General features: G+C 45.6%; 1 protein-coding gene across 1 annotated transcript in view; it reads right to left on the bottom strand.

Moving 5' to 3' along the window:
• Window positions 1–23,914, bottom strand: part of ABTB2 (ankyrin repeat and BTB domain containing 2) — a 114,266-nt gene that overhangs the window by 7,174 nt on the left and 83,178 nt on the right. Inside the window, exons 4-10 of the mRNA XM_050335203.1 lie at window positions 11,456–11,608; window positions 8,389–8,554; window positions 5,175–5,264; window positions 4,667–4,768; window positions 3,062–3,158; window positions 2,299–2,434; window positions 598–824 (exon numbers count right to left, since the gene is read on the bottom strand). Of these exons, the coding sequence (XP_050191160.1) occupies window positions 598–824; window positions 2,299–2,434; window positions 3,062–3,158; window positions 4,667–4,768; window positions 5,175–5,264; window positions 8,389–8,554; window positions 11,456–11,608 (971 nt within the window). The remainder of the gene's footprint in view (window positions 1–597; window positions 825–2,298; window positions 2,435–3,061; window positions 3,159–4,666; window positions 4,769–5,174; window positions 5,265–8,388; window positions 8,555–11,455; window positions 11,609–23,914) is intronic.

Here is a 23,914-nt window from a genome sequence, read left to right as displayed (position 1 = left end):
GATATGGAAGGTGACTGAACTGGGTCATTGACAAACTGAGTTATCCACACAAGCAAAGGATTGGTACCAGGATCATAAATTGGAGCTCTATCCTGATTGGTAAGGACCACAGACTCCCTGTTTTCTTCTGAGCTTCATGATTAGTCAAAACCACAAAATAATTCTGAACTGAACTTGTAAGAATACATAACCCTACACAAACATGGGGTGAGGGGCCTTTTCTCCTGGTTACCTGTAACACACAAGCTTTAAAGCTTCTCTTTCCTACCTTTAGATCAGGTTTCACCTTTAATCATTTAATCTCTGATGTTATTTATGGTTCTGAAACCAGCCTGAATTTTAGGTGTCAGTATCTGACAAAGGGATATTTCTCTTTGTTTTGATATGTGGGGACAGAGGATCCAGCCAAGAGTGAGGGACATCCCACATCAGGATTTTGTGAAGAGCCTTAAACACTTTTTTAATTTTAAAATGTTTAAAATTACACAGCCTGGGATAGCTTTGCAGTTGGGGTCAGTGCTCCTGCCAAGTGGAAAGGGCAGAGGAAAAAGCTTTTTATGCCTTAAATGAGCACAGTGGTTGAGAAGAAGAGCTCACCCAGCGCCCTGAGCTCCATGGTGATGTCCACGTAGCCGTGCTCAGCGCTGTAGTACATGGCCTCCTGCAGAGCCTTCATCCTTGTCTTGCAGAGCTTGACCTGGCCCTCACTGGAGCTGCCCTGGCTGGAGGTGTCACTCTCCACCCCCTCAGCCAAAATCTCCTCCAGGGAGAGCACATCTCCCTTCACTTGCTGGGGCTGGGTCAGCAGCTTGCGCAGGACGTTCCTGGGGAGGAAGAGATTCCACTTATTAATAAATGAATTATCCCTTCAGACAGGAGTGCGCTGATTTAGCTGTGGGGACCTGGCTTAGTAAACAATTTCCTTCCCAAAGACTGCCTAGCAGGCACTGTGCAGCAGCATTTAAACCACTTTTCCTTCCTTACCCCACATCCTGAAGCCCTGTTTGTGCACATGGACTGTGCCCCTCATGTAGTGGGTTTGTTTGGAATTTCACACAGCAGTCGCAAGAGAGAGGCTTTCTTGTTTGTGTCCAGCCACTTTAGGAAGTTTGCATCACTGGTGTCTCTCAGCCAGCTGGAACCATCTGCTCCAGACATTCCCAATCCCGGCAAGGCCACCCAGCGCTCGGCTGTGCTGCTGCATTGCCACCAGCTGGTGCTCTCCTTGCACCCACACCACTCCCTGTGCCCAAAGCCAGTTAATTTGGGTCTTTGGGATGCAAGAACAAACCTTGGATTTCACAGTTTGCACGGTCAGAAAACAGTGGGAGGGGAACAGAGTTGGGAATGGACAACTACACAGCTGTGTAGTTTTACACTGTAAATAACTGCGTTAGGCCACTCCAGCTTTGCAGTTTGAGCCTCATTTGAGCGTGGAATCCTTTCCTGGGTGTACCCAGATGTGAGGTGTACCTGGAGGTGCAGTTTTGTCCCTGTAAAGCGCAGCTGGGTTCAAGGGAGCCGTTATTTAACGTGCCATGTTGTACAACCCTGTGGGTATCTCTCAGCCCGTCTCCATGGCTGTTCCAAAGCTGTTTTAATTGGCTTGTTACACTAACATTTTTCCCTGGGAACAGAAGGATTTCTGGAAGAATTTGCAAGTAATGTCCTAGTTCTAAATGACTACCCTGTAACCAGGGCTGGAAAGCCCAGGCTGGCTGCTCAGCATCAGAATGACTCATCTCTCGGCTGGCCATCCAAAAACCAGAGGTGCACTCAACCAGATTCTGCTGCAGATTATTTCTGCCACCCTAACGTGATTAGATCCTGTCTCAGAACGTGACCCAGAATCTCATAACCTCAATCTCATAACCCACCCTTAGGTGGAACTCAGTCTGCTCACACAGGCCCTAGAACCAGCTCCTGCTCACTCCTAGTGCTGCAGAGCCAGACCAGCAAGTGACAGACCAAGAAAAAGCAAAGATCTCCATTGTACTTTGTGCTTTTGACTAAAATATAATCCCTTTCTTTTATGAAAATTATAGCTGATGAATAATGAAGTCTTGCATCAATTTTTTCTCAAAGGGATGGAAAAAAGAGCAACAACCAATTTAAAGATCATGCCTGAAAGGCATCAGAATAGATTGAGGAGCTGTGCTTCTCTAAAAACAGTTATCACCTACACCATGATGTCCTAACACCATCTTCTGAGCTGCACACCCTGGGATTTGGATCATAAAGTCACATATACCATAGTGCAAAACCCCCACCCTGTTGTGAACATAAACAGAGCCTTACCTGTGCCCGTGAGCTGCTGAGTGGCTGAAGCAATTCATGTCTTCGTGCAGAGATGAGGACATTCCATTGACTTCCAGCATGCTCAGGAGGGGATCTGCACCCCTGCTTAGCAGCAAACTCACCAACTCGTAATTCCCTGGGGAAAAATGGACAGAAACATCATGATGGTTCCTCTCTGGGAGCATAAAAAATAGGAATGGGAACAGGCAGGGCTCCTTTCTCTGTTCTCATTAGATGGAGGAGTGAGACCCAGCACCGTGAGTATCAATATCCCTTCAATAAATCTTGCAGCAGAGCAAACCAGAGACTCGTCATAAAAGCACAAAAATAAAGCAGAAAGAAATCAAGGAAAAAAAAAAAGTAAAACCAGTTAGAGGTGAAAAGTATTGAAAAACAACAACAACTGGCACAGAGCTGTTCCCAGAATGTCCAACTCCTGACAGCCCTCTAGAAAACATGCACAATTTTACTTGTACTTAGTAAACTAATAAAACAAATTTCTTTACATAGCAGTTATTCTTCCCCAGGCTGGATTTAAACCAGTTAATTTTTTTGCATCTGGATCTGACTTTTAGATCCACAACATGCCTGGACTGGACAGGGCTGGTTTGTGTCTCTTTGCAGAGGAGCTGGTGCCGCCAGCTTTGCTGTGGTGGCCTCTGGGAGGAGGCGAGTGTGGGACTAATTGCAAAAGCAGATAAGCAGGGCCCAGCAGGCCTGTGGAAGCAAGAGATGGAGCGTGCTGGGGTCACAGGGAGCTCACCTGCAGCCGAGGCCAGCTGGAGGGGCGTCTCGGCGTAGTTGTCCTCTCCAGTGTTCACAGCAGAGCCCTCAACCTGGGCACCAGCATCCAAGAGCAGCTGCAACAGGCACGTGGGAGACAGGGAGGTGGGAAAAGAGCAATTCAGAAGGGCAAAACAGAAGGGGCCGTGTGTTAGGAAGGAAAACCAGCGGATTCCCAGTGAGGAGGGCACGCACGCAAAGGCTACCTCAAAGTAGCAGTTATGGGGCAAATTTCTCTTGCATTTCCTCACTCATTCCTCAACATGAATGGCAATTTACAGTTTTCTTCTTTCCTTTTGTTTATTCTGAGTTTATTCTGGAAAGGGGCTCAGCTGGCAGCCTGGAGAACATCACCACCTGTTTTTTATCTCCTTTATGGACGTGCCTTTGCAATTGCAATTTCCAGCTCCAAAGAGCCCTGTGATCAGAGCCTCTCTTGAGCACAGGAAGTCCATCTCACTCAGGTTCATGGTGTGTGCAGGAAGCAGGGTTCCCCCAGGGAACCAGCCCTGGAGCTGGTCATGGAGCCTGCTGGATAAGGAGCTCTGGCAGCTGCACTGATCTGTCACACAGAACCTGCTTTCACTGAACCACCGAGCTGCCTGTGAGGGGAGAACCCCCTCACAGATGAAGGGGACAAGGTTACAAGGTGATGGGGATGTTTTATGGCCAGGTGGGGCTGGCAGATGGCACTGGGGGTGGGACAGGGCAGGGAGGACCAGCCCTGTCTGTGTGTACCCACCAGGATATTCTGGCTGTGGGGAGTGCAGTCCAGCAGGAGCTTTGATATACTTGGCTTCGTGTCCTGGGAGAATCAAACTCGTATCTTACATGTAAATTAAGGCTGCCCAGGCAATTTGCCAGGTGGAACCTAATCTTTATAATTATTTTAAAATGTTACACAAACGATGAGTGTGTGCAGCCTCAATTTACTTACATATTTTTTTCTTTCCCTTTGAGTAGAAGGTAAATTAAATTCATCAGCAATTGACTATCTGCTGTGATCAGTTTGTAATACCTATGGAAGTCCGTGTAGGATTTCCAGGACTCCACTCCATTTTGCTGCCCCTTAATTCCACAGAACAGGGAGCAGGGAGGATGTGACGGGCTCAAATCCCATGACAGCGTAAGTCTTAGTCATGCAATTTTCAGGGATTATAAAGAAAGTTACAGATGATTTGCTGCCATTAGAGCAGAAATCAGCACACACTGAATTTTTGCAATGTAAATTTATAAACCAATTAATATCTACTGTCAGAAAGCTCCTGATCGAGCAGTCAAACTGTAACCCTGCACATGAAGCACTGCTTTGTCTAATACTAAAGAAATGATTGTGCACCACTGTTCCTGAAGCAGTAAGCCTTGGACCAATACTGAAACCAAAGAAAAATGAGGAAACACTGCGTTTTGTTAGGAATTCCATCATCATTTTTCCTTCTCCTCCTTTCCAAACACGCTGTTTTTTTAGGAGGCTCCCACCAAACTGCAGGTGGAGCCTGGGCCACATCTGCGCTCGGGAAGGCTGACACTGAGGGTCACTTCAGCCCCTCCAGGTCTGCTGAAGGATTCCCACCCGGAATCTCACCTGGACCACGGAGATGTGCCCGTGCAGCACGGCCAAGGTGAGGGCAGTCCAGTGGCGGCTGTCGGGGTGCACCGAGGGGTGTCGAGGAGAGGAGCTGGGAACCTGGCAGGAGGAACCGGGCAGTCATTCCCTCTGTGCCTCTCAGCCACCACCTCCAGACATGGCTTTTCCTTTGTAAGCCACTTAGAGAGCACTGCTGCCACCAGTCCCCTGGGCCTTTTTAATGGGCTCACTGCTTTCTCCTCATGGCAGTCCCTTCCCCTCCCCTCGCCCCCGTGCCTGTCAGACTTGCCAGTGCAAATCGTAATCGCAGTCACCAAATTCTCCAAGAGGTTTGGAAGGTTTTCTCTCTCCCCCCTCCCAAATCCCTGAAGACATGCTCTCTGAAAGAAATTCCTAGCTTGAAGCTTCCAGAACTGAAGCCTTTAGTTTCTAGAAGGAATTTCATAGCTGCTCCTTATCAGTACACAGATGAATAATTAGGGAGAGAGGGTCCTCTGCTACTCACTGTTATATCTAAATTTGCTCCAGCATCTATCAGCATTTGGACCATGGCTTCATCTCCAGCAGCACAGGCGTACATGAGGGGGGTCATACCCTTGAGAAAGAAAAAGGAAAATCAAGTTATCTTTCTGTATCTGTCAACAGTGACACTGTCACGGACACAGGGAGTTTGGATCTTGTGCGTAGGGACACCATAACATATGTTTTTAAAACAGTTTTACATGTAGAGGTGGACAAAACATCAGGGGACAAGGCTGCAAGAACACAAAAGGCATCACTGAAAATCCTTGCTGTGTATTGTCCACAATTCTCGAGGATTCTCAAGGCTGCCAACAAAGAAACAGCATTTCTTGGCTCATTTGTAGCCAAATGAACTGAAAGCAGAAAGCAACACAAAAATACAGAAGATGAATTCATTTGGCAACTTCTCCCCATTGCTAAAATCCTATTTGCCACAATATTTCAGCTTTTCAATCCCATAAATCTCTCTCTCTCTACTTAACCAGCAAACCATGACAGCTCAGAAATGAATTATGAGAGAAATGAGCCTTACTTATGGAGTTCATTCCAGAAGTAGCCAAGGACAGAAAGGAAATGGCCTAGTAAAATCCATTCCTGCTCAAATCCTATGACTTTCCTGCCCCCCTCCCCCTGCCCCTTAATTATTGCAGGCATTTGAATTTTTCACTGGCAGCATCTCTGTTGCTCAGTGGGTAACAATAATACAGCTTCATCCTCACTGGGACCTGTACTGTAAAATGGAATTACACCTCTCACACAGGAGTTCTGCTCTTGAATCTGCAAGGCATCTTTTCCAAGCAGCCACAATTCCAAGTTTTCCTGCTTTGAGGCAGTTATAGGTACAAGTCTTTACAAAAAAATCTTTACAAAGGTCTATCTGGGTGAGGGGGTTTGGGAGGATCCCCTCTCATTAGAGACAAATAAACTGAGAATTCAAAACTCAGGTGTGCAGGCATGAGCCCGTATTTCCTGCCCCAGGTCAGGGTTCTAACATTACAGACTTACATTTTCCTTTTTTGAATTTTTAATACTAGTTTTGCATTCCCTGCTTGTTCCTCAGTATGCAAAGGGAAAAAGAGAGTGTTTTCCTAAAAATCTCAAATCCCATGAAACCAGAGTGCTGCCCAGTCCCCACTAGAAGGGAATAACAGGGTCCTGCTCCAAATTTGAGTTTCTGAGCATGTGTTCTGAGTTCTTTTCCAAAAATCCCCACACTCATAGATGGAGAATTGGGTCTGAACATGCTCACACTCTGGGAATGGTCAAAATTCAAACCTGGACCTAAAGCCTCTGTGTTCAATTAGTCCAGCAGTCCTGCCTAAAACTTTTGCTGCACTTGGCAGGGAAGAGATGGCCACACCTGCCTGTGAGGCCTTGCAGGTGCCACCAACTGTGCAACCTGTTAAGGAGGTGCATCATGACCAAAAGAACCCAAATACATGAGCTGATACATTCTATCTTACGACAGGACACTCAGACCTGTTTTATCTTGTCGGTTTTCCCAAGTCTGGGCACTCTGCCTTTGGCTTATTCCTTATTCCAGGAAGGGCAAACCAAGCTGGTGGCAAAACGCAGCTTTGGTTTCACACTCCAGCTGGGGCAGAGCTCGCCCCTAGAACTTGGGTTTCACTCTGTGTGGAGCTGGCAGTGCCAGGAAGGATCAAGGGGAGAATTTCCAGGGAACAATGTCTCCAGAGGGGGCCTGTCCTGCCCTTCCTGGCTGGTGCCAAAGCACTCCTTGTGTGGCAAAGATGACAGAGCTGCCCCGCTCACAGCTGGGCTGGTGAGAGGATCCCATCAACAGGGTGGCAGTGAGACCATCAATGAGTGACAGCAGGAACTCCTCAAACTTCCAAGGAGCTGTTTACAAGGGTCTCCACATGTACAAAAGCCAGACAGCTCCCAGTTTTCTGGCTGAATGGGAAGCAGGAAACACCCTGCAGCGAGAGGTGACAGCCTTGGCACCGTCGTCTGTGGTGCTGGGACAGTACAGTTCACACGGCAAAATAATCTCTCAGAGAGCAAAACAGAAACAGGAACTGCAAAATCCATTTATAAAAAAAATTAATGCAGCAAGTGGAAAACCTTCATAATGTAAATATGCCACCTTTGTTACTTTGCCAGAGTGAGTACCAAGGGCACCCATGAGGGGATGCCCACCTCTGTGACCACAAAGCCTGTGGCACTGGGTATGTAAATAAGGCAACTACATGTATTTCTGCCTAGATATATTTCTGCTCTGTTTGTGTATCTATCTACACCTCCTCTAAAACTGCAGGATGGTGGGAAGTACCAGAGAAGATGTGCCAGGTTCAGAATTTGGTCTGAAATGCTACTGCACTACAATGCTGTCTGTGAGAAAACCTCTCTGCATGAACATAAACCCTTCCCCCTGCTCAATATCCTCTTGTTTCAGAGCCATGACAGCTCATTCTCCTTGCTGTGACAGCTGTAACGAGTGTTTATTTGGGGGAGGTGGGTTTTTTTTCCTTTTTAAATTAAAAGCTAATTCCATGCATTGAATGATGCCCCAGAGGACAGAGTCTGCTGTAACTTGATGGGACTGACAGCATGAACAGAAGCAGCCAGAGATTCCCAGGACTACCAAATCCCTATGGTTCGATGGAGCTGAGCAGGGAACAGGTAAAAATGAGTAAACAGACACATCAGCACGATGGCCTTTGACCAAATCTAGCACTGACTGATGCCACCACTGGGGTTTTTGATGCTGTTTCCTGTATTCCAAACTGTTCTGAGCCTGAAAACCATCAGACAGCAACACCTTCTGGTCACTCATCACTGCCCCAGGCTGGATTTGGGCTGCTGAAGCAGAAGAGAGTGTCAGTGGCAAAAACCACTTTGTTTTGACATCACACTTTCCATTCACTGCCTGTGTATTAACCTGTCTGCCCCCAGTGCCCGAGACAGCCCATCCAAGGGAGAACAGACCTACATTCCAGCTGATAAACAATTCACTCCAGCCTCTGATGGCCTTTGTCAGAGGGGCAGCATGAGAGTGGCGTGGGGGGATTTGAGGGGTTATTTTTTTATATTGCCAGACTAAAACATGAGCTAGAATTAGAAAATCCTGGGAGAGGCAGCAAACACGACCTGGTGCATTGATTTGCCACGTGGAAAGGAACATGGGAGTTGTTCAGGCAGAGAATTTGGGGCTGTGTTGGTGTTCTGGGACGTACCTGGTCATCCATGGTGTTCACCCCGTCGGGCCCCAGCGCGTCGATGGCTTGGTTGATCAGATCCGTCCTCCCGCAGTTCAGCATCCGGAAACCCAGGTCCTGCTGGAACTTCTCAGTAGCAGCCTTAGCATCCAGCCTCCGGAAGGAACTAAAGCAGCACTCGGGTCTGTGGGAGACAAAATCGTTCCTGGATGGTGCCCAAGCCATGACAGGCCCTGAGCAATCCGGGAGAGCAGCAGGACTGAGGTTCCTGTGCTGTGCAAACCTGCAACAACCAGGTCTCCTTAGTCCTACTTCTCAAAAACCCCCTTTTGTTTTAAATAATTATCTATATATAAATATAAATAAGTATCTATACATAAATTATCTATATATGAAAATTATCTATAAATTATCTATATAAAAATAAATTATAAATATATATATACTTGTATTTCTCTGCCTGTTATAGTCCATCAAGCATACATAAAGCACATTGCAAGGAGGAGAAAGAGGTGGAGAGAAAGCGTGCTTATTATACCAGTGTCATTCTAGGATGCAAGAGTTTTGCTGCCTGCTTACCAGACTAGCTGTTATTTTGAAATAAAAGACATTTCTGAAAGAAAATATATATCCCTTAGTCTTTTCGGGGGGGGGGGAACCTTCAAAATTTAAAAAAAAAATGAAATAAAAATAAAATTTAGATAGTGGAACACTCTCAACTCTTTTCCAATGAGGAAAATGCGCTAACATTTCTATGAGGCTTCATTAACTCCTTATCCTTCAGATGAGTACCAAACAACCTTATCTCATCTGGAAGAAGCCCAGGGATTACTGTAAAACCCTCTGGTTGTCTGCTCACAGACTTCTGAATTCCAAACCTGGAAGTGTATCTATCTCCTTCACTGAAGAAGCACTTCCAAACTGGAGGTCTCCTATCTCAGCTGGGCACTGATATGGTCGGGCCTTTGATGTTATTTTGGGGTGATGCCTCCAGCACAGCCTCTTGTGCAAGCTCTCAGTGAGTGAGATATCACCCTGCCAAGTCCCTCTGATAAATGAGATGCTTCCAGCACAGCTAAACCTCTTCTGGAAACTCTGGATGGCCTTGCCAGAGAAACAAAACACTCATCACTTCGTGCAGAACATTCAAGTTGAGTCTTATTCACATTTTAGTTCAGCTGGTCATTTTTTCTTCTGAGCTTAATAAGCTGGACATACATAAATCTTACAGCTGGGCTTTAATAACCCTGTTCTACTGAGGTGGTTGGTACAGTAGCACGGTGCTGCAATATTATGACTTTGTACAAGAGAAGAAGAAAGAGAAAAGGAAGAATTCTATGAAAAAAAGTGAAATAAAATGACACCTTTTGAAATCCAGTGAACCTCAGAAAATAACAGTTTTTGAAGGGGTGGCACTTGTCTTTGCATATTATGCCTGTTTGCCAAGAGGCACGATTCCACCCAGAGCTATTGCCAGGAGGAACACTCACTGACAAGCCCTGCAGAGCCACCAGAGAAACACAACAGATGTGGCAGGGAGCACAGAAGAAAAGGGGGCTGTAGTTCTCAGTGTAGAGCTGCCAGGAGGCCAGCTGATGCACAAGAATTTGAAGTTAAAACGTGTGAGCTTTGCTGCTGGGGACCCACAGGCTCAGCCCATGCAGCAATTCCTGTTGTTCTGGAGCTGGACAGTGTGGTCTTCTCTGATGGATGCAGAGGGATTTTTTTTTTTTTTAAGAGCATGATAAAAAATCCTACAAGAGCTGGGGGAGAGAGCTCAGTGCTGAGTGCTGAGCAGCAGCTGTAACCACAGCAGCATTTCCACATGTGAGTTGTTATCCTGTGCAGAAGAGAGGGAAACCCTCGCACGCTTCCCAGAGTGAAGGCTGTGCTCCCTTGCCCAGGGAGCAGCTCCCGTGTCCAGGGAAGGGACTGGAGAACTGGAGGTGGACTGGGAGGAATCAGGGAGGCAGAGCAGGGGTGGGATAGGGCTGAGGTGTCCCAGTTTGGGAAGGGATATTTTCAGAACAGAGCAGGAACGTGGTGTGCTCTTTGCATTCCGTAAGCAGTAACTACTGCTGGAACTACTGGAAACAAGTGGGCTGAACTACTACTGGAATCACTGGTAGTAAGTGATTTAAACTACTACTGGAATCACTGGACACAAGTGATTTAAATTTGCTCTGCAGTGAGGACAAATGATAATGATAAAAACACTGTGTGCTAATAATATTAACCCCTCCAAGACTTCCATTTAAGTAAGTGGAAGGGAAATACAGCTCTCTGCAATCCAACATTTCCCCAGTTAGATTCTCATTTAACCAATACCAGGTGAGTGCTGAGGATGTTTATAAACCATCTGGCAAACATAAACTGAGAGCATCCTATTAGAAGGCTTCACCCACTGAGACACAAACAGTTGTTGTGGAGGACTGTGGCAGAGAATAGATATTAGAGGTCTGAATTTTAGGTTATACTAATTATACTCTGGTTTTCTGCACAACTTCTCTTTCAGGGATGTCAACATACCCTACTAGTGCATCACCACTGCAAGGAACATCATTATTACTATTATTATTATTATTATTCAATAAACAGACTTTTAGCTTGTGCTTCATATGGAAAAGGGAGTTGCAATTTGCCTACAGTCACACAGCAAGCCAGGGATAAATCAATCAATCAATCAGTTCCAAGATTTCCTTTCCCCCTAAATGTGCTGGATACAAAAGACTGCCTTAAAGGATCATATAAAGGGCACTGGGAATGAAGGATTCCTCTCTCTTTTCTGTTATTCTAAATCTTTCATTCAAGGTATCCTAAAAAGGAAAGAATAATCTTGTAATTAAGGCATAAAAAATCCCCCAAATCCTCGTGTTTCAGCCATTCTCTGTCTCATTCTTACTTTTGGCAAGAGAAAAGTCCCTGTAGCGTTTGGCCAAAGCTGCTTTACCTCTTGGAGTGCCTAAAGGTTCAACAGGTATCGCTGTGGAGCACTGCGAGCTCTGGCTCCCAGGAAATGCAGGAAGAAGGATATTCTAAGAGTGCCACAGCTACTGTAGGTGCTTACAAAGCTTAGGCCACGTACTTGAGCTGCCTGGGCTCGCAGTCCAGCCCGGGCAGGAGCAGCCTGGCCGTCTGCCTGATGTCATCGCTGTCCACGCTCAGGCTGCGCCGGTGCTCGGCGTAGGTGATGGCCACTCTCATCCACTCCATCAGCGGGGGCAGCAGCATGAAGGGGCTGTGGGAACGAGAAAAAACCCATCATTTAACACTGCCTGATGCAGAAGGACACTTCATTGCTTTCCAGATGGGAGGCTGGCACGGGCAAAACCCACCTGGGGAGGTGAACTGTGCTCAGAGACTGGTGGGTCACAGCAGGGGGAAGGAGGTGGAACTGCTCAGCCTTGGCCATCTGAGCAGCTCCTGACCAAAAACAGGGCCATGCTGGTCTCACTTTGTACTGAGACTGTTGAACAGAAGGGACCTTCTTCTGCTCTTCTCAGCTACAGGACAGGCCCCTCCAGTGCTTTGCTTTGGATCAGAGGGGTTCTCACCTCAGCATGGAGCTTATATGATAATTGTGTGTTCTAAATAATCCATATGTACAGGCTGCTCCACCACCAGGAACGTGCAAAATCTCCTGGATTGTTGGACACTTCAGCTAAGCCAGGCTAATTCACTCCTACTTCCATTAAGCTTTACATCACCACTAGCTAATAGCTTTTCACATCCCACATTTCTCAGGCCTCCATTTCTGCCCACCTGACCCTCCAGAGCACGGCAAAACTGCTGGAGCAGGGAGGTTTGACTCCATGTGAAGGGTTTCAAGGCAATGAAGGGTTATAAATAAGGTAATAACAAGAATGAGCACAATACTGAGACCACACGTTAATATATAGGTACCATAATACTCTCATACACAACATATCTCATCCACCCTCTCAATGAACAGCCAGACTGATCTATTATGTGCCTGATTTTTCCCCAAGGATACCTGCCACCCCGGTGGAAGGCTTGGAAGTGCCAGCTCTCCCATTTCCAGCAGTGACCTTATTAATGCCGCAAAAACAAAAAAGCCTTTTCCATTAAAGCATTTAAAAGAAAACAGGGGAGAAAGTACTGGTTCCTTTACAAAGTTCAGAGAGAAAAAAGGCACAGATGAGGAAATGAGAAGTGATTTGGGCATTAATGAAAGCAGCTGAAGCCACGAAAGGCATTTGCAAAGCTCTGTGTGTGTCCATGAGCACTCTCACGTGAGAGCAGTAAGAGTGAGCAGCACCAATCCCGTCAGAAACCATTTATCCATAATGGGATCTGCAAGCAGAACTCCCTTTGTTACGACTTTGAACACCCTTGAGGTGTTCAGCAACTCCACTCTGTAAAATATGTGCTCTTTCCATTTTACCAGTTGCAAGGTGCGCCCTGAAATGCTGCCACTGTCACTTGGCATCCACATCCACTGTTTTTCCCCTCTTCTCCTTCTTTTCTGCTGAGTGGAGAAGCAGCATCTACAAAATCAGACGTGTTTTAAGCACCTGATCCATCCTGGATTGCCAAGACAAAGGTGTTTCTAACAGGACTGTTGCTACCATTTATTTTATGTCACAGACTGGGAATATCAGGGTTGGTACATTTATCACTCTGAAAATCACCCGGTAGCTCCTCTGAAAAGAATGGAATGGGATGAATCACTCCAGCCCAGCCAATTCAGAGCTGAATGACTTCCCTAAGGGAAGAGCAGCAACAGGCAGCAGGCATTTGGGAGCTGCCTTTCAACAGCCTGTTCCAGGGAACTTCAACCCTTACTCGGCCTGCAAGGAGGCAATTTACACTTTTTAAATTCAGGTCCTTAAGGGAGGAGCCAAAATTAATTATTTATACTTTCTATGACAGTGCCCAGTATGGGATTCAAACTCTGTAGAGCAGAGAGAGGTAGGTAAGAAAGGCTAAAAGCATCAGAATTAAACACAGAATTAAACTAAAGTTGGATGGGGTGAAAAGCTCAGGAGCACTGGAAAAGCTCATCTTCCAAGCAATTATATCTGCCACTTTTAATGGCAGATAAAGATTTAGGCCACATCCCAGCTTCCCTGACACTCCCAAGGATGGGAACATTGCTGGACAAGGAACCATGTGGATCCAGCCCTCATCAAACCTTGGGAACTGTTACTCATGGCACTGGTCAGCCAACAGCAAATACCACGGAGTCTGCACCAGAAATTACACCTACATTTCCATTCTCTAAAAAAGTCACATGTGCCAGGGTTATAAATGGCTTCCAAACAAGCCATTTGAATGTGGAAAACCTGCTTTGGGAGGAATGGGAAAGAGAAAAGGGTGGGTTTTTTTGGTTTCTTTTTTTAATCTCAACAGATTTTTTCCAAAGACTTTAAAAGTGACAGCTCAGACTTCCTGGTTACCCCGTGCCCAAAGGGAAACAGGCTTTGGATTGCAAAAGGCAGTGTCAGGAAGGATGTTCTCCTCATAATGCTCTTCTGATTTTCCAAACCCCACCATGGGCATTGCTGTGCAAGTTGGATAATTCATTCTTTATTACCCATTATTCTATCAGGCTGACAATAATGAAAAACTGCAAAATCCAATTGCTATTTTGCTGTAAAAACTTTTACTTCTCTCCCAAATTTCTAGCTTGAGGATGGGCTTCCTATTCCTCCCTCAGCCCTTTTATCCAGCTATTTCCTTTCTCCAGACCACGGGAACAGCTTTATCTTTGCTCCCTGACACTCCACCAGGTAAGCTGCACTGTCACAGAACTGAAGCAGGAGGAAGAAATATCGAATAAAACACCAACACTGGGTCACATTGCAATAAGAAAATAAATGCAATTATTCATTTGCTAGAAAATAAAACACAATTCTCATCCCAGTGGCCCTTAACCTGGGCATCCATCTGCCCCCAGGGAATCACTGATCATTTCACAGTCTGAAAAACACTGCAGGAGGGGAAGGGGAGAAACCTTCATGGAAAATTAACTGGGAGATGCTGCAAGCTAAAGAATTAATTTCTGTCTCTGCATTCCTGTCTGTGCCACGTTCTGCAAAGTGCCATTTTCCTCTGGTCTTTTTGACATTTAGAAGCATTTGGCAGCTCATTAAATTCCACACATGGAGTGATCCAAGCCTTGGGAAACTGTCACACCGCAGCAGCAGCTCACTGGGGACACACTCCCTGTGATGTCTGATGCTGTCATGTGCTGTCAATATTCCATCCATAGGCTCTTGGAAATTCTCTCCATTTAGAACTGGGCAGCCCCTCCATTCCCAAGGGGATCAGGCTGGAGCTGGGTGAGCCGTGCCCAGAGAAAGACTGGACCTCACTGTGGGCTCTTCCCCCTCATTTGAACTAAACCACGTTGTTTTATTGGACACAACCAAGGAGGCCAAGCAGCATCTGGCAGAGGTTTTAGATCAGTTTTATAGGAACTTTTTCCTGGAAAAAGGTACTGGCTTGTGGAGATCACGTGCAGCATCCTAGAGGAGAAGCTGTGGGACCTCCTGGGTACCAGTTCCTACTGGGGAGAGTCTGACTGGACACAAAAGGAAAACTTTCACCATGAGAACAGTCAGCCACTGGAACAATTTCCCAAGGGAACTGGTGGATTCCTCAAGACTGAACACCTTTAGGTTTGTCTGTAGAGGGTGCCTCGCCAATTTGCTCTTGTCAAAAAAGGTTGGACCAGGTGATCCTTGAGGTCCCTTCCAACCTGTGTTCTGTGACTCATCTATCACAAAGAAACCAGTCCCCAGAGTGGGCTCTTCTGAGGGTTTTTAAGAGTGTCGAGATCCAGGCACTTCTGGCAGAGGGAAATGAATTGTATATGAAAAGGAAAAGGCTCCAAGAGTTGGAAAATTATGTCATCCCTCCTCTGCACTGAACTCCGGGACAATGCCCTGGAGCTGGACTCTCAGGAGTGAGGAGTATCTGCTCCCTCAGGTGAAAACAGTGGGTTTTCCCAGAAAAAACAGCCGTGCTGCCACGTTCCTTCCTCCTCCCTGGGTCCCCAGGAGGGTCCTGGGATTACTCTGCTGAAGAATCACAGAACAGTTTTGGGTTGGAAGGAACCTTTTAAGATCATCTCATTCCAACTCCAGGAACACCTTCCACTGGACCAGGTGGCTCTAAGCCCCATCCAACCTGGAGTTAAAAAAGGAGCAAGAAGGAGACATTTTCCCTGCAGCCACACCTTCTCCCTGCTGTTTTTCACTGCCTCCTGTTTTGCTCCAGCAAAACAAAGCAGGAGCCAACAGTGACAGCAACAGCAAGAAAGAAAAGCCTTGTTCTTCTAAACAAAACTCTCCTTCTTCTAAAGCAGGGAAGAAATGACTGTCCTAATGGAAGCAGGTGAGAAGGGCAAGATTCACCTCCCTCTTGGCAGCCTGGGCAGGTCCTGAGTCACACGTGCACAGCCTCCCACCCTGCCTGTCCCATGGGCTTCTCAATGCTCTGAGGGAAAAGTTTTCTCTTCCCTTCATCTGTAACTGCTGCTTTGTAAGTCCTTGCTAAGGTTTTAAATACACAGACTTTAGCATCCAAAACATGTGTAAGTATCACAGTACTTTTAATAAGAGTGGGGTAGTCCACAGTAAATCCCCATATTTGATTTCTGGAAATATACAGATTCTACTGCAGAAAAGAATCCCAAATCTTTAAAGATCAGTGTGTGTTTTTGCAAGGGACTGGAAAAAAAAATAAATTTTCAGTGCACTAGAGTTTGAGTTTAATGCTGGAACCAAACTCTATGGCTCAGTCCCACCTTGCCCTAAAATATAAGAGCTCAAAGTCACTAAGACTTTGCACCAAAATGGAAAAATCCCAAGAATGGCAGCAGAGTGAAAAATAAATCAGAGTGAAGTCTCATTAACTGGAGAAAAGACTTTGAGGCAAGACAGAGTATCCAAAACCCAAACCATGTCATGCTAATGTGGAAAACAGTGGCATATTTATAATTTGGAATCTCAAACACTAAAATCCCTCTTCAGGCAGCAGGAAAAAAAATAATATCTCAGAGTATGTAATTACATGTGAATAAAATAAAAACAGAAATACTAATTCAGAAAAAACACAAAATCTTTGCTCCAAAGTACAACCAGCCTCAGTCATGAGCCATTCCTCACAGATTTAAAAATATTTTACACAATTTTAAAACTTCCCACATTTACAGAGAAAAGACAGGAATTACTGTGCTGGATCCTGTTCAAGGATCATCTCAACACATGCCATGCCTTTTAAAGCAGACAGGTCACATCTTCAGAGAAAAGGGAGAAGGAATTCAATCACATCCAACTGACCCAAAAAGTGTTCTTCTGAACCCCCCTGAAACAAAGGCTGGCTCCCATCTCAGAAGATAAGAGTTCTCAAATTTTAGTGGGCCATTATCAAGTTACCAAGGTCTTGGCTTGGATATGCCATGAGTTTAGTGAGTCACCCTTCAGTCAGACATGGACGGAATGAAAACCATCTGGATAATATTATATTTATTGGGATCCTTTCTACACTGAATCTGCCTTCACAGCTTCCTCTGCTTAGAGAATATAAAATGGTACAAGAATAGTTTCAATCCAGAACTGGCAGCTCTGATCTCTCCTACCATTCCTTATAACCACAGACAGAAATAACACCTTTTCCATCCTTTGCAAACCACACTTAAAAATAAGGTGCAAATCACACAGGTTTTAATTCATGCAGAACAAAGTCAAAACTAGATTTGAGCTCGCTAAAAAAATACATGACGGGAACTCACTGGGAATCTTAAAAAAGGCCCCCAAGTCTATGGTTTATTTATTATAATCACATTTTGCATACTTTAACAACAGGGCAAAGATTTCATTTTCAGGCTGAAAACAAGCTCTGGTGCTGCTCTGGAATGTGCCATGTGTCTCATCAGGAAAACATGTTTGCAACATCTGTGTGCTGTGGCAGAAGGAAGGTTTTGAGAGGGACAGAAAATAATTAAAACCAACTTAAATTGTATATACTTGATGATCAGAGGCAGATACAGATCCACATGATAGTTTAACTGCAGCAATCTGGTCATAGTTACGTGCTCAAGGATGTGAGAGACTCCCATCTGCCCCCCAGCCCCACATGGAGCTGTTTGATCCCTGATGGACACTGTGAGCTGCCACCTCCTGCTCCTCTTGCTCCTCCCAACTCCTCGGTGCCCTAAAACTCTCCCTAAGCTGAAACTACTGCAAACAGTTCAGGACATGAACTGTTCTGAGCATGGACCTAACTGCAGTCTGGACCTCAATCAACATGGAGCAATTCCAGGGATATGGAGCGAGTCCAGAGGAGGTCACGGAGATGTTCCACGGGCTGGAGCAGCTCTGCTCTGGAGACGGGCTGGGAGAGCTTGGGGTGTTCAGCATGGACAAGAGGAGGCTCCCAGGAGAAGTTAAGAGCCCTTTGCAGTGCCTAAAGGAGCTCCAAGAGAGCTGGAGAGGGCCTGAAGTGACAGGACACGGGGAACGGCTTCCCACTGCCACAGGGCAGGGCTAGATGGGATATTGGGAAGGAATTCCTGACTGGGAGGGTGGGCAGGCCCTGGCACAGGTTGCCCAGAGAAGTTGTGGCTGCCCCATCCCTGAAGTGTCCAAGGCTGGATGAGGTTTGGAGCAGCCTGATCTAGTGGAAGGTGTCCCTGCCCACGGCAGGGGAGTTGAATGAGATGGTCTTTAAGGTCCCTTCCAACACAAACCATTCCATGATGATTCCACAATTCTAGCAGAGGCTCTGGTCAGGTCATCCACATCAGATCTGTTAAGCCTCTCCCAGCTCTCACAAAAAGGTGGCTCCCCTGCTTTGCAAGCACCAAACACCCTCCAGACAAGACCCAACGAGTCCAACATGTGGAGCCCTGGTAGCCAGGACCCACCCCAAGGAGAGGGACCAAGGAAAACCCTGCCATGCACGACAATTCCTGCAGCAAAGGAAAACACTGGTGCATTTTGGAGCAGGACATGAATCCAAATGAGATGCATGAAGGGAATGAGCTTGTAACAGCATGCTAGGTGATAGTCAGAGATAAACACAGGCACAGAGCCAGAGTGGGCTGTCTGCTATTCTTGGATTAGCCCTGAACCTGCGGGCAGAAAAACCCAGAGGTAACTCCTACAGTGAATTCCAGCAGCTCTGCTGGCAAACTGAAAAAAAAACCCTTGCTCTCTCCAAGCAGATTATCAGGGGTCAGTGTGGTTCTTCACTATCCACTGCTGAGACTCCTTCCCCAATTTTTTTGGCCATTTTACTTAATTCCCAACAGCACAAGGAGGATTGAGATAACAGGCCTTTTAGTTATGACTTCAATCTGATTTGCCAACATGCATATGTTAAAAACATATGCTGGTTCTCGAGCCAAAACCAATCTGCCAGATTCAATCGCTGAACTCACTTCCAGGGCCCAGTTGTAAAATCCTGACACAGAGCATTGCCACGCTCAGGGAAACCGCCTGAAGCTCCTGAGTTACAACTGTGTGAACAAAGAGCCAGAAAGAGAAATATTTTTTTGTGTAGTTCTGGAAAACTGAAAGCTGTTTAATTAGTTAGAACTGAAAAAGTCTGCTCAGTCAAACAGAAGACAATTCTCACCGAAGCAAAGGGTTTTCACGATGAATGGGGGAACACTTCCCATTTACCTCCCAGCATAAGCCAAAACCTAATTAGTGTTTCAAAAGAGGAATTTTGAACCACAAAATACTGGTATCTAGAGGCAAAACATTTCAAGGTTAAAAAGATGGTTCCTTCCTTTTCAGGACTAAGAACCAGTTGATCAAACTCTATTTTTTTAAGAACCAACTGCACTTGTGTGCCACGTCACGCTCCCGTGAGCACGCACGTCGTGTGGCGTCACTCACCCCCTTGCTGATGTCACTGCTTCCCTCATTAAAATCTAAGTCATCTTTTGGCTCTCCACGTTCCTGGAATCTGAGATGTTCCAGGAACTAACTGAGCATGGAGGCACGAGGAACACACCAGCACAGGAGGGAAGGGATGGGCTTTGGAGCTCTCGTGGGCACAAGAGTGTCCCGTGTGCTCTGAAATCAGGTGTCCACTCCACCCCAGAGTGCAATTATACAACCCAGTTTCTGGCTGCTCTCTTACAATCACAGAAGGTCTCACAAAAGAGCCAAAATTTAAGAGTCCACTTTCTTGAATAAAAGGCACTCAAGCCCACGGTGTGCAGCATTTGTGGATGAACAGGCAGAACTCTTCTCTCTACACCAGTGCCAGGTAAGACACCTCAAATCTGTCATTAATGAAAGTTCAGAAGGAGGAGTGACCTCACTGCAGGATCAAATAGATGCCAGTGTGGCATTTCTTAAATTATTATTTTGCAAGAAAGTATGACTCTGTCCTAGTGGAGAGCTGCTTAATGAACACATTTCACCTAAATCTTCAAGGAGTTCCTGTCCCTGAGTTCTTGCCTTAAAATATTGAAGAGTTGATGTGCAGGATGAAGAAGGGGTTCTGTTTGCTACCAGAATCGATTTGTTTCTGTTTTTTACTGGAAAGCATAACGAGATCCATGTTTGCATTTTGCCTTAGGTAAATAAATAAATAGTGCCATTAGGGTATAGATATGAGAAATAAAAGCAACAGAAGTGTCCTGTTTAAAGAAAACAACCATTGCAATGAAGTTCTTTCACGCCAGACTAGAAATCATCCTATCCTTCTCTTTTGTGTTTAATACTGTGAAATCTCCCCAATTTTAAACTCTTTTTATGCTTCTATCCTTGTGATTTCCATGGTCCTATCAGTGGGTATCACAACCTAAATAGCACTGGGAATGGCAGACACAACAGCTTAACTCTGGAATTCCGATAGGTGGATGGATTTAATTGGCCCAGCTCAAGTTCTTTCGGTTTCCAAATATCCTAAATTTAGAGCATGCCTGCATTACATTTCAACATTTGGAGTGCAGTGCTTCTCAGCAGATGCCACAAATTCCAGCTATTAAGTCTGCTTTCAGTACCAGCAGTGCTGCTGAGCAGTCTCTGGCTTTGCCTGTGTGTGAACTTTCACTGAATTTCAAATAAGAATAATTAAAGTAATAAAAATCCCCAACATATAGATCTTTCAGTAGATAACCAGGAGTCAATGCTGACAGGACACAAGTAAAGTACACTTAAGAAGATGTTGCCACCTTGGGTAAAGCAACTACCCAAGTTTTACTATCTACATCTCATGTATTCTCAACAACCCAGTTGCAGATTTTGTGCCAAGATGGTAAATGATTGAATAAGGCCCAGCAATGTTTGTTTACACCCAGGACACCTGCAGTCCAGGAGATGAAAAAGCCCAACTGTCCCACAAGTCTCCATATCCAGGTTATCTGTTACCTCATCTCTCCCTCTAAAAAGCCACACTTAAATAGCCCTATATTAATAGATTAGATAAAAATTCTAATGGGGAGGAGTAAGAGAGTGAAGTTTTCTTATCCACACCCAAAACCTGTTCTTGCAACAGGCCCAGCCTGGTTCGTGCTGACCACTGCAGAGGGTGCAGCACTGTGGTTACCACAGGAGCACGGAGGAGTTTCAAGCTCCAGCTGCCTCCTCAGCCAATGACCAGCACGACAAAACAATAATTTTGGTTTCTAATACCAAATTACAAGGATTTTCGTTTTCTTTTCAGCCCCCTGCTGCCAGAAAGCAGGTCTAAAACCACAGAAACAGCAATGATTGAGATGTTAAAAATGACAAAGCTGAAAGTGCACTGATTCTAATGCCAAGTGCAACGTGCACAATTATTCTTTTCCAGCTTGCTGAGAAAAATATTATCACTCAAAATCTTCAGCTGCTCTACACTTCAGTACCTGTTGCTTGAATGAACCTTTCTATCAGCACCCAGTGTTCTGCATTCCAAACACCAAAAAAACCAATGAGACGTGGGAAACATCCTTCTTCCCAGAGTTCTTCCCTCAAAAAAACTGAAGAAACAAAATTATTTGAGAAATAAACTGGTTTTCATTGGCCTTTCTTCATAGGAGGTATCTCTGAGCCCTGACTGTGTGACTAAAGCTGTAAATAGCCCGAACTGTGCACATCACTGTCCTGGGGCAAATGCCCTTTTGCCCTCAGATTAAGCCAGTTTGGCCACTTATCCTTAAGCATATTAAGTGTCTCAAAGCAGACAGTTTAGCAGACCAGAAGTGGTCCCAAAGTGAGTTAATTAAACTACTGTAACTTCTCGTGTAAGGGAGAATGGCATGCCCAGATGGAAAGTCATTTAAAGGCACATATGTTTCTGTGATGTTCTAATGCACCAACTCTTCAGAGAGATCCTTCCTGAAGAATTTGGCAGCCCCAACAGGGAGCTCAGCACTGACTACCTGGCACAGTGCAGAGCTGCACAGAGGGAACTCTTAATCACACAGTCTGGCTGCTGGCAGCAGTGTAATTACAGCAGGATACAGGTTATGTTAGTCCTGTTATAATTTCATGCTAATGTGCTCATGCTCCTCTCAGCTAATTAACCACCCTCTAGTGCTGCACCACGGACAACTCATCCTCTCCTACTGGGAAGGTCTCCAGTCCTGCAGCACCTGTCTCAGAAGAGCCCCAGAAGTTTCTCTGGAAGGATCTTTTCCATTTCTCAAGGAAGCCAAAGGGGTGAGGAATCATTAACTGAATTCCTTACAGTATCAAGAGTTTTCCAGCAATAAACTTTCCAGCCCCTGTCTCCCTCTTCTATCCTCTGGCCATTATGATATACTTTCTAATCCACGGAAGAAAGACCCCCAGGTACAAACTCTTCAGTGGAACTGGAGTTGTCAGTAGTTTGGCTCCAGCCTGAGAGTGCCCCTTTCAGCAGCATCACCACAGATCAGCAGCAGCAAAGCACAGCTCGGTCTCTCCTCTCTCAGCAAACGTGTCAGACCAGCACCCATGCTATCAACACCAGGTGGTTCAGCCCCAGAAGAATCCACAAACCAGGGCTGAATCAGCTCAGACACGCAGCTCATTTGAATGGGATTTGTCTTGCAGAGCAGACGTGCTTTTGCAAACAGCCAGTTCAGCAGTTACTGTACAAACACGTGATTAAGAGCTCTGTAAGGGACCATGAGGCCATGGCAGCACAGGCACCCACAGGTATGGGATAGGGAACTCCTTCAAACAGGAAACCAGGCAGAGACACACCAATCTAGGATTACCCCAGGGAAAGCTCAGTTCTAATCTCCACCAGGTCAGAGAAAAAGAACGATTGTTGCCAGTATCATAAATTACACCCAGAGACATTCATTCTTCAGAGGAGCTTTGCTCTCAGCTCTGTGTTACAGAGACGTCAGGAACAATAACAGCAAAGCCCCCTACAACCTGCCAGCCCTGGCTGCCGTGCAGCAAAGCCTCACAATTGTATTTACTTAGTGTGGCCTTTGTTAAAGCCCCAGCTAACTCCTTCCTCAGGAAACAGGCAAGTTCTGCAAGGGAAGGGCTGCAATTTAGTCCAATAGGAAACAATATTAACTTCAATTGGGACCAGCAATTACTGAAAAAGGAGAAACTTGCTGGCTTGTTACCATCGTTGTTCTTTGCTACGTGCTCAGAACTTTCCATCCATGGAGCTGCTGCTCTTTAGGTATATCAGTACAGGAGCACAATGTTGGTATCACAGTACTGTCTTTAAGGATCTATTCAAGGAAAAATGGAGACAGGCTCATAGGAAAAGACAGCAAACCTGCAAGAATCAAGCAGTAGGCTCAGTCAGTCCTCTACTGTATCAATAGACAGTTACTGTCCAACAGGTGAAAAAAGAAGCCAGAAGACACTGTCTTACTTATTTCTGTGTTTCTATAACACTCAGATAGTTTTGTTTTAGGTTTCCCTGCATTGTTTTGCCTTCATTTTTAATGCCAGGTTGCTGCTCATCACAAACAGCAAACAACAAACAATACACAGCCCAGGGTGCCTGCAGGCACTGAGGAGTCTTGGGTGCTCCAGCTCTGAGATTCCAGGCAGCTGAACTGCCAGGCTCTCATTTTCTTACACCTTCTTTTTTATCTGAACAGATGGAAACTCAAGAGCAGAAGCCAAGAGCTCAACGTGGGCATCTTTACAGTGCAGCAATTACTGCAGCTGTAGTTCCAGTAATTGCAGGGTGTAGCACACACATACACGGTGGCTGTCATCCCTTCACTGCTAAACAAGACAGCCAGAGACCATCCATCCACTTCTCAGTCATCCTGACAAGCAGGGACTTCCAGCAGGAATGGCTTAGGTCAGTGGCAGTCTTCCTGGGGATTCCCACACATCGCTGGAAAAATGGCTATGCAAGAAGAAAATAAATGGTTTTTTTCAAACATCTGTTTTGTGACTGAGAGGACAAAGGCTGTCAAAAGCTTTATGCCTCTCTAGGGAGGTGGGGAGGAAACAAGGTGTTGATAACCTATGGATGAGAGGGAAGTTACCAAGAGGAAAGATGTAAAACAACTTTAAGGACAAATACTGGAATGAGAACCACAGAAGCTGAGGTAGAAAGGCACTTCTGAAGATCATTCAGTCCAAACCCCTTGCTCAAAACCAAG

This window comes from Myiozetetes cayanensis, unplaced genomic scaffold (genome assembly GCF_022539395.1).
Source record: "Myiozetetes cayanensis isolate MyiCay16 unplaced genomic scaffold, myiCay2020 scf6-25, whole genome shotgun sequence".
NCBI classification, from domain to species: domain Eukaryota; kingdom Metazoa; phylum Chordata; class Aves; order Passeriformes; family Tyrannidae; genus Myiozetetes; species Myiozetetes cayanensis.
This window is presented reverse-complemented; position numbering and strand designations above follow the sequence as displayed.